The sequence below is a fragment of the Macrotis lagotis genome, chromosome 8 (assembly GCF_037893015.1).
Source record: "Macrotis lagotis isolate mMagLag1 chromosome 8, bilby.v1.9.chrom.fasta, whole genome shotgun sequence".
NCBI classification, from domain to species: Eukaryota; Metazoa; Chordata; class Mammalia; order Peramelemorphia; family Peramelidae; genus Macrotis; species Macrotis lagotis.
The window spans coordinates 116,583,211-116,594,523 of record NC_133665.1 but is presented as its reverse complement, the minus strand read 5'-3'; the positions used below and the strand labels follow the sequence as shown (position 1 = coordinate 116,594,523).

General features: G+C 37.0%; 1 protein-coding gene across 1 annotated transcript in view; it reads left to right on the top strand.

The window, feature by feature from the left end:
* Positions 1 to 2,985: 2,985 nt before the first annotated feature.
* Positions 2,986 to 11,313, top strand: part of SUN3 (Sad1 and UNC84 domain containing 3) — a 28,020-nt gene continuing 19,692 nt past the window's right edge. Inside the window, exons 1-3 of the mRNA XM_074196052.1 lie at positions 2,986 to 3,130; positions 7,150 to 7,233; positions 8,950 to 9,014. Of these exons, the coding sequence (XP_074052153.1) occupies positions 7,199 to 7,233; positions 8,950 to 9,014 (100 nt within the window). The 5' untranslated portion in view covers positions 2,986 to 3,130; positions 7,150 to 7,198. The remainder of the gene's footprint in view (positions 3,131 to 7,149; positions 7,234 to 8,949; positions 9,015 to 11,313) is intronic.

Below are 11,313 nucleotides of genomic sequence, written 5' to 3'. Positions count from 1 at the left end.
GTAATAAATGAGGTTTATATTAGTTATCAGTATCTTCTTCCCATGCAGGAATGCAAGCAGTTCAAAATCATTAAATCCCTCATAATTAGTCCTTCTCATCCACTCTCTCTGTGCTTCACTTGAGTCTTGTACTTGGAGATCAAACTTTCTGTTCAGCTCTGGTCATTTCAACAAGAAAGTCTGAGAAAAAGGTTTCAGGTTTGCTGGGCAGTTGATTTTTGGTTGCAGTCCAAACTCCTTTGCCTTCCAGAATATCATATTCCAAACCCTATGAGCCCTTAAGGTAGACACTGTTAAATTCTGTATAATCCTGACTGGAATTGAATTGTTTCTTTCTGGATGCTTATAATATTTTCTCTTTGACTTGGGAATTCTGGAATTTGACTATAATATTCCTGGCAGTTTTTTGGGGGTGGGGTTCTCTTTCAGGAGGTGATTGGTGGATTCCTTCAATTTCTATTTTATCCTCTGCTTCTAGGATATCAGGGTAATTTTCCTGAATTATTTCTTGAAAAATGAAATTTAGGCTCTTTTTCTGGTCATGACTTTCAGATAGTCCAATAATTTTAAAATTATCTCTCTTGCATCTGTTTTCCGGGTCAGTTTTTTTCCCAATGAGATATTTCACATTTTCTTTTAATTTTTCATTCTTCTATTTCTTAATTTCTCACAATCATCAGTTTCCCTCAGCTCCATTCTACATTTAAAGGTGTTATTTTCTTCAGAATTTTTTTTATCTCCTTTTCCACCTGGCCAATTCTGCTTTTTAAGATATTTTTCTCCTCATTAACCTTTGGACTGCTTTTTTTCCATTTGACCTAAACTTGCTTTTAACATGTTATTTTCTTTGATATTTTTTTTGTATCTCCTTCACCAAGCTGTTGATTTGTTTTAATTATTTTCCTGCATTGCTTTTGTTTTTCTTCCAAATTTTTCCTCTACTTCCCTTATTTGCTTTTCAAAGTCTTTTTTGAGCTCTTCCATAGCCTGAGACCAATTCCTATTTTTCTTGGAAGCTTTGGATAAAATAGCTTTGATTTTGTCATCTTTTGAGTGTGTGTTTTATTCCTCCATGGGATCAAAGTAATTATCCATGGTCATTCTTTTTTTTTCTGTTTACTCATTTCCCCAGACGATGATCTGCTTTTAACCTACTTCCAAAGCTTTTGGGGTTTGGAGACACTTCACCAGGGATCTTAGTTCCTCCAAGGTCTTATGAGAAGCTGACTGCTGTAACTGACCTGTGCTCTTTAGAGACCTTTTTTGTGGATCTTCCAAATTGTCTTGGGCTGGAAATTTGTTTCACTCAGTCTTTCTGTAGGATCTATCATTCTAGAATTTGGCTAGAGTAATTCTAGAATTCCTTTAGTCATAATTTTATAGCATTTGTTTAGTCATAATTTTATGGCATTTAGAGTGTCTGGGGAAGTTTTTCTGGGTCTTCCTGCCTCCTCTCTGCATCTTGGCTCCAGCCCCAAAATTTCCATATACAGTTTAAAAAACTCTTTAAGAATGAAATCCTTATTCTATAATTTTCCCTGAGGAAAATATGTATATCATAGGTAAACCAATTTTTGTCTAATGAAGGGGCATAATAAAGACAGAGAAATCATTTTTAATACGAATTGATTTTTTAGCTGCTCCTTTTTTGATTTTTTTTAAAGAAAAATTTACTTAAAGGGCAGCTAGGTGGTGCAGTGGATAGAGCACTGGCCTTGGAGTCAGGAGTACCTGAGTTCAAGTTTGACCTCAATAATTACCTAGCTGTGTGACCTTAGGCAAGTCATTTAACTCCATTACCTAAAATAAAATTTAAAAAGGAAAAAATTATTTAAGTACTCCAACTCCCCCCAAAATATTTAAATAAAACACTAGAATTTTCATTCTTTTATAACTGCCCTTATATTAAAGCTTCTCCTCTTAAATGTCTTTTTTTTTTGTAATTGTGAAAAACCTACTTAACCAAAAGATATGATGTAGGACTACCTTTTCCTTTCCACTGAATGTATATTCTATCATTCTCATTCTCCTTTCTGCTTTCCCCTGTAGCAGGAGGGGAAATAGGCATATTTCTTGGTCCTTAGTGAAGCAAATATTTGTGTGATTCTTTTGATATAAAAATTTTGTTCCAAATAGAACCTGAGTCAAATGGGATCTCTGAGTTTGCTGAACATGAACTCGAGGTCCCCTAAACAAGATAATGTAATAAATACAGCACTTTGGAAATTTTTGATTTATACTTAGCAACCTTTTAGTGGTTACAGTATAAATGTTCTCATAAGTTAATTTCAATGATAACAGTTTAAAAAAACTTTAAGTTCTTATGTTTTTATTCAGGGATCATGTTCAAAGCAAGGTCACTTGAAGTTTTTATCAAAGTGGGTATATAAAGAGATATTAATGTATCCTGCCAGATGAACAGACTAGTTTTAGGTGTTAGACACTTTAGAAGGAACAACATTGGAGTACCATTATGCAAATTTCAAACTATTTTAAATGTCATGGTAACCCAGAGTTCTGAAAGAGGGAACGTTTCTCCCAAAGTACATTTCAGCCAGTGAGTTTATACTTAGAAAATTTTTCTCACCTGAATGGCTCTAACCCAATATATGTCAACTTACTGAATTATCAATTACCCTGTCTATTGTTTATAGATCTGCAACATTAGGTCCTCCTGACTCCAGGGCTGGTGCTCTATCTATGTACCAACTAGCCTGCCCTAACATCAGGAATTTTCAACTTGTTCAATTCTAGCAATAAGAACAATTCAAGCTGGGTTCATTTTAAAAGACTTAGAGTTATTTAATAGTCATGGTAATTATAAGATGGAAAGCAAAGGGCATCATGAGGGTAAAGTGCTTCCTTAACTCAGGCTTACTAATCAGCAACTGTTTTTCCATTATGATGTATTAAAATGATGCAAGGGACAAAGGTATATAAAGTCTGTTCTGATCTTATATCACTCACTATTTTCTTCTTGGAAGAGAAAAGAATAGTCTGTTTCTCAGAATACTTTCATTTTATATGTAATGCATTATACCTGAATAGAGGTGTAAAGCTTTGAGGGTTTTGCCCTGAAGACAACATTATTCGTTGTGATTTATTATCTACCAATCAAATCCCAGATTTGGTATGTGACCTTCTAAACTTTCTTATAAGTATCTGGCATACTTAGAAATGAAAGGTACTTGAACATCAAATCAAGTTTCTTTTTACTTTAAGTGAGGTTTTACTCAAATTATGATCTATAAAAGTTTGTTTTGATGAAATTTGCATGTTTTTACTCTTGACTTTATCTGTATAAACATACATATAAGGGAAGCCAATTGTTGAAAGGTGCTGGGTGAGTGAAGCAAATTTATATATATGATATATATGAATACTTATTAAGGTTATATTGTTCTAACTTGAAAATTTTCTGACCAGGCTTTATTGTGGGAAAGAATCTTACTTCTGGAGTTTTTTGTACTTGATATTTACAGTATCAAGCATAGCTCTTGGCAAAAATAGTAGAGAATGAGTGCTTGTAGTTTTCCTGTATATTTCCTGTATATTGTAATATTTTCTCTTTGACTTGGGAATTATGGAATTTGGCTATAATATTCCTGGCAGTTTTTTGTGAGGAAGTGATTGGTAGATCCCCATAATTTCTATTTTTACCTTCTGCTTCTAGGATATCAGGGCAATTTTCCTGGATTATTTCTTGAAAAATGACATCTCGTCATGACTTTCAGAGCCCAATAATTTGTAAATTATCATTCTTGCATCTATTTTCCAGGTCAGTTGTTTTTCCAATGAGATATTTCACATTTTCTTCTAGTTTTTCATTCTTTTTGTTTTCTTTCTTGATTTCACAGTCATCAGCTTCCCTCATTCTGCATTTGAAGGTATAATTTTTTTTTAGGTTTTTGCAAGGCAAATGGGGTTAAGTGGCTTGCCCAAAGCCACACAGCTAGGTAATTAAGTGCCTGAGACCAGATTTGAACCCAAGTACTCCTAACTCCAAGGCTGGTGCTTTATCCACCACGCCACCTAGCCGCCCCTTAGCCGCCCCCTAAGGTATAATTTTCTTTAGAGCTTTTTTTTTCCTTTTCCATCTGGCCAGTTCTGCTTTTTTTAAAGTCTTCTCCTCATTGACCTTTTGGACTGCTTTTCCCATTTGACTTAAACTTTTTTTTAACATGTTATTTTCTTTGGGTTTTTTTTTTTTTGGTGTCTCCTTCACTAAGTTGCTTACTTGATTTTCATGATTTTTTCTCATCTTTTGCAAATACATTTTGATCCTCCATTGGACCAAAGTAATTTTCCATGGTCATATTTTTTTCTTTTGTTTGCTCATTTCCCCAGCCCATGACTTGGTATTAATACACTTCCAAAACTTTTGAGGGTTTTTGGGACACCTCCCCAGGGATCTTAATTCCTACAATATCTTGAGAGGCTCTGACTGTTCTCCTGGCCTGTGGATGACTACAAACACTCCCCTCTGCCCTGAAGAGCTGTAAAGGAGGGTATCTGCTCCTCCATAGAAGTATGGGGCCCAGACTGAGACCTGGATCTTAGTATGGATAAAGCAGCAGAGTCCTGTCCAGTCTCCCCTGCTCCCTTCCCATCTGTGGGCTGAGCTCTCTGGAAACAACTGCTGATTGACTCTGCGGGTTCTTGAGGAGAGGCTGCCCTGAGGCCTCCACTGGCCTGGGATCCCAAACTTACTTTGGTGGGGCAGAGTTTCCTCACTGACTTCCAAGTTGTCTTTGGTAATTCCTGGGCTGAAAGGTCTGGAAACTACTCCTGCTACCATGGATACAGGCACCCCCCCCCCCCCCAGGGACCCAGGAACCCTATGGACTGTTCTAGAAGGCTGGAGCTGATTTGCTCCAGTACAGCATGACCTGGTGGTGCTGGGGCTCTTTCCAGCCTGTTTGGTGTTGAATAGACCTTCCCTGCAGATCTTCCTAGTTGTCTTGGGCTGGAAAATTGTTTTACTCAGTCTTTGTGAGTTCTGCCATTCTAGAATTTGGTTATGTCATTTGGAGTATTCTGTGGAAGAGCTTTCTGGGAATTCCTGCCTCTAGGAAAAGCCACTGCCTTTTTGGCTTGGCCCCCTCACAAAAGCAATTGATATTGTGCAAAGTTTCATGCCTATGGGAATACTTCTCCCCAGACCATGCAAAGACTTAGGGAAGGTATCTTGTCATATATCTTCTTTGGCACCAAACTTGTTTATTGTTTCAAAACATTCACTTCTGTTTTGTGGTTGTTTTTTATTCTTTTTACATTTATGTAGTTAAGTTGCAAAGCAACCAGTAGCTATAATGTGTTTTGGTTCAAATCAGAGAAGAAATGAACAAATCACAATGTTATCTTAACCATGATCATTCATCACCTGTAATAATAAGGACATCTTGCAAAAATCTGTCCTCATCTATTACAATAAGATATTCTTGTCACAATCAGTCTTCACCTGAGAAGGATTCACAACATCTGAATCCATATGGCTGGGAGTCTCAGGAACATGCAGAAAATACCTCAAGGAAATTTTTATACTAAGGAAGGATGGCTGGTTCTCCCCAAGCCTAATAATTTCCTAACCCCTTATACTCAGACTCAGGCATATCTTGTCAATTTAAATTCAGATAATGGACAACTTTTAGTGAGGACAATATAATTATATCCCCAATACAGTAGTTATATATTTATATGGTATTGTGTGTATATAGACACTTAACTATGTGACCTTGGGCAAGTCATTTAACCTCTATTTGCCTTAATCCACTGGAAAAGGAAATTTCAAAGTATCTTTGCCAAGAAAACCCCATGGACAGTATGGTACACTCAGAACTGGACATAACAATGTACTTGAACAAGAAGTCATTGTATGTATATAAGGGGTGAATTATATATTCTAATAAAATATATAACAATAGGCAAACAGTCAAAGGATATGTGCAAAAACAGCTCTCAAGTGAACTATGCTCTTAATGACCTTATGAAAAATTCTCTAAATCATAATAAAAGAATTCTGAGGTTTCACCTTGAACTTAGAAATTAGCAAAGATAATAAAAGATAGGAAAAGTCAATGTTGGAGGGGTTATGGCATACTTTGTTTATTGCCTTGTTAGTGGCCGTGATTTGGACTATTTATGAAGGTAAATTAAATCATGCTAAGAAAGTTACTAAAATCTTCATACCCATTGATGTAATGATCCCACTGTTTATTATATTAGTATATATAATTAGGTATACTATATTGCACATGAATGCAATGGAATTTTACTATGTAGTAAGAAATGATACAAAGACTACAAAGACATATGAATAGATGAAAAATAAAGTAAACAGAATAAAGTAAGCAGAACCAGGAAAATTTATACAAGGAGAAAACAATGAAAATGGAAAGAAATATAAAAGTCAAAATTGAATCCTATGAAACTGATTCTAGCTTGAACCCAGAGGAGAAATCAGAATGTACCTATTTCCATGATATAATAACAAAATTTATCAATATTTTTAAAGGGTTAGTTACAGATTTTACCCTTTTATCACCCTTCTGTATTTTTCTCTTTTCTGAACAAATCAGAGACCTGTGTTTACTTGTATGGGTGAATGGTGAGAGTACCTACAGAAATTTAACATGCTCCTATCAACTTTTGCCCTTCTCACCCTAGAAATGAATGTATTAATAAACGACATTTATATAGTTTTTTTAAAAGTCTTCAGTATGCGTATATATGTAATACTGATCACTCTGACCCTCACTAACTAAAAGACCAGGTATTACATTTCACTCCTATCTTAAGAGAATTTTGGGTATCTAGGCTGTCTGCAGATGACTCCAGGTCCCCTATCCCTCAGACACCCCTGAAGTAGGGGTGTCTCTTGTGTATGAGTGAAGGGGAAATCTTCTGGAGAAGATAGGATAGAATGATGTTCTAAAATCCTATATAAAATTATATTTGTATTTTATAATTCTCACAATATATTATTGAATGGTTTTGTCTGATGGTAATGTAATTTCCAACATCATTGGTTTCTTTGGGATATTAATGAGCATCTTTGACATTTGGAAAACAGATTTTATCTAGAATTCATTTCTCTTGATGTGCTCATTTCTTTAAACTTTAAATTTCTTTTTTTTTACTTTGTTTCAGAGACTTCCACAGAAGTGGAAGCATTCTGAGGAGAGGTGATCAAGGAAATATGGAGAGATTGAGGGAATATTTGAATCTGAATCAGTGAGTATATATATATATTGAACAGTGAGGAAGTCAGACAATGCCTGGGCAAATGTACAGCTGGCAGGTTCTAGCTGTCCATTGAGCCCTGGCTCAGGGGAGACTACATGTGGGGCATCAAGTCTGGTCTCAAGTACCCCCTGACAAAACTACAACCACAACAAGCTGAGAAGAAACTCTGGAGCGGATTTTGGGTACTCTGACCCACCTAAAACACAATACTGTGCAAATCTTTTTGGGGATGAAATTTTACTTATCCTAGCATCATATGTATCTCCCTGGTATACTCTTCTTTAAAATGTCTTACATAAAGGTCATTACAGAATTGGTGAAAGACAAGATTTTGAAGTCATCATTTAGTACATGACATCTATCCCTTTAGAATACAACAAATTTTCATCAACTTTAGGAAGAAGGAAAGGTCCTGGTCTTAAAACTACAACCTAATGGTTCAGATAGACACAGCCAGAGGCATGGGCAAATGTGAGAGAGAGAGTGTGTATTTGTGTACATACACATGCATGTGCACTCCAAAGAAAGGGCAGAATGGAGAACTACGTCTGGTTTTTAGAATGAATTCCTGGAACTAGTGTCCTACCTTCCTCCAATATTTTTGGGACTGGGCACAGAATGAAAATCAGGACTTTGTGAGGAGGAAACCATCTCTAGGGAGCAGATTGAGTCTAGAATACTCAAGACAGGCTGTATGGGGTTCAGGAGGTATTTGACCCATTGGGGAAAGCAACCTTTCCTGCTTAATGATTTGGTCTATACCCTTCAACCAGAAAGGACTCGAGTGTAAGGTTGAGACAGATGCCCCCAATCAAATTCTTCCATAACCGAAGTCCATATCTAAAGGGGAAAAGTCTTATGTAACCCAGAATAAAGTTTGAGTTACCCAAGAAAGGGAGGTCAGTGAGGTCTTAACATTTGAAAATAAGGAAAGAACCCTCCAAATGGACCTTGACAAAAAAGAGAATAAAGAAAAAAATTCAGTGTTTCCTTGGTTGTGTCCTTAGTTCTATGAGACAGGAAGTATGAAGGAAAGGTAGGAAGAAGCTAGGAAAAATACTGGACCAGAAAACAATTAAGAAAGTTGTTAGGACTTTTCACCCAGCAGTCCAGCAGTAGTTTTTTGGTAACATTGCACAGCACCCTCTCACTCAAATCCAATCCATGTGCATATCATGGCATCACCTCATGGTGGTCTTTGAGAATAAGGGATAGTTTTTTAACTGAGGTAAATAAGAAGCAGGGGAAAGTAGAACTTGGATGATTACACAGGGTGGGGGGGGAACCTCCTCTTTGAGTCCTAAACTGAAGGGGAAGGCAAATGCCTAAGGAGTTTGGAAACGGGCACAGAACTGAAATGATCAAGTCAGGTAAGTTGGAAACACACAGGTACTAGAAATCAAAACAGAGGGATTGAGATACCAGATAATCACACCCAATAGCAAACACAATGGCCCAATGTCACAGAAATTTTAAATTGAGGTAATTTCTATCTTAGAATGTTACTTTTATTCTATTTTCTGTGGCATTAGCCTGTCCTGGAGTATGGTCTACATATAGAAACAGGTTAACTATTTAAAAAAAGATGGCAAATAGATCATTTAGATAGAAGGGATTTGAGGGGATTAGAGGCATAAATTATGATAATGTTTCAAAAAGGTTTTCAATAATATAACATTGTATTATTGGTTTTATGTTACTTAGGGAATATATCACATGGAAGAAAATCACCCTAAGTCTAATGTTGATATTGACTTTTCTTTTCGTAGGTAAGTTTTAATTGAATTATAAAAGATTCTGTAAAATTTGTAGCAGCTGCTTCAAGTCATGTAAGTCCTATAAGTGCATACATATATTTCCAAACTACTAGTTACCTGTAAACCCTATCTGACTTTGTTCACTTGATCTCCATACCTTTTTCTTCTCTTCTCTCTCTCTCTCTCTCTCTCTCTCTCTCTCTCTCTCTCTCTCTTTCACACACACACACACAGACACACACAGTTTTTTGGTTTTTTGTTGTTTTGGGATTGGGAATTGCATGCCATGAAACTGATATAACATCCCTTAGTATCGTTTAAAATATTGAATTAAAAGATTTTTTTTTACGATGAATTTACACTCCAAAAAAAAAAACCCAAACCCAAAATACAATGAATGTACATCACTACCTTTTGAAAGACCCATCCAGACTGAGGGACTAAGAAAAGGGTTCCAGACTAATGATAGCATGCCATGTCACTAATCTATGCACTGAACTTATTTACTCTCATATCTACATTTAACTATAAACTAAGTTTAATTTATTCCAAGAAAATTATATGGGATTATGTGATTTTTTAATTTAATATTTATTTATTCTCATTTTGTACAAATAACATTTTTTATACATTAATAAAATATTCTTGTTTAAGAGTAAACAAAATACCCCCTCCCTCCAAAAAATATAGACTTGCTTGAGTGATAAAATAAAGGGGAGAGAAAAAAATTAAAATAAAAAATAATAGTAATAATTGTAGGTATAGCCAGGTGGCACAGTGGACGGAGCACCAGCCCTGGAGCCAGGAGCACCCAAGCCCATATCCAGCCCCATACACCCAAAAATCACCCAGCTGTGTGACATGAAAACCACCCCAACCCCACTGCCCTGCAAAACCAAAAAAAAAAGGGGGGGGGGAAGACCCAAAATAAAATAAAATAGTAATAATAGTAGGGGTGGCTGGGTGGTGGACAGAGCACTGGCCCCTGAGCCAGGAGCACCTGGGTCCAAATCCAGCCTCAGACACCCAACGATCACCCTGCTATGTGGCTCAGGCAGGCCATCCAGCCCCATTTGCCCTGCACCACCCCCCAAAATAATAATAATAAAAAATGTGCTTCAGTCTGTGTTCCAACACCACCAATTCTGTCATGGGTGGATCACATTCTTTATGATAAATCCATCACAAAAGTTACTTCCATATTTTTCCACCTTTGCCATTGCTGATCACAACTCCCTCCTTTGGTATTTCTCCACTATCATGTACTATATTTTCTCTCTTCTTTCACGTTGACTCTGTTGTAGGGTAGCTGAGTGGTGCAGCAGACAGATCCCTGGCCCTGGGGCCAAGAAGCCCTGAGCCCCCATACCACCCCTTAGGCCCAGCATCCACCTGGCCCTATGGTCCCAGACAGGCCATCCAATCCCAGCTCCTTGCAAGAAGTAAAAAAGAAAATGTGTTATAATTGACCACTCTCCCCCCATGGTCCATCCTCTCCTCCATCATTCACATCTCTACCACTTCCCCCCTCTCCTCGCCTTTCCTTCTTACTCCAGATGTCTATACCCCATTGAGTATATGCTGTTTCCTAGCCACCTCTGATGAGATTGAAGATTCCCTCATTCCCCCTTGCCTTCCCCCCTTCCATATCATTGCAATAGCTCATTGTAACAAAGAAAAATCTTATGTGAAATATCTTGGCCTATTCCCCCTCTCCTTTTTCTTTCTCCCATTCCATTTCCCTTTTTTCTATTGACTACATTTTTACACCATATTTTATCTTCAAATTCAGCTTTCTCCCATGCTTCATCTATAAAAGCTCCTTCTACCTGCTCTGTTAATTGGGAAGGTTCATTTGAGTATTATCAGTGTCATTTTTCTATACAGGAATACATGCAGTTCATCATCATTAAGTCCCTCATATTTTCCCCTTCTCCTCCAATCTCTATGCTTCACCTGAGTCCTGTATTTGAAGATCAAATCTTCTGTTCAGCTCTGGCCATTCCAACAGGGACATTTGAAATTCCCCTGGTTCATTGAAAGTCCATCTTTTTCCCTGGAAGAGGACATTCAGTTTTGCTGGATAGTTGATTCTCAGTTACATTCTAAGCTCTTTTGCCTTCCAGTACATTATATTCCAAGCCCTACAAGCTTTTAATGTAGTTGCTGCTAAGTCCTGTGAGATTCTGATTGCAGCTCCATGGTATTTGAATTGTGTTCTTCTGGCTGCTTGTAATATTTTCTCTTTGACTTGGGAGTTCTAGAACTTGGCTATAATATTCCTGGGGGTTGGTTTTTGGGGATCTCTTTC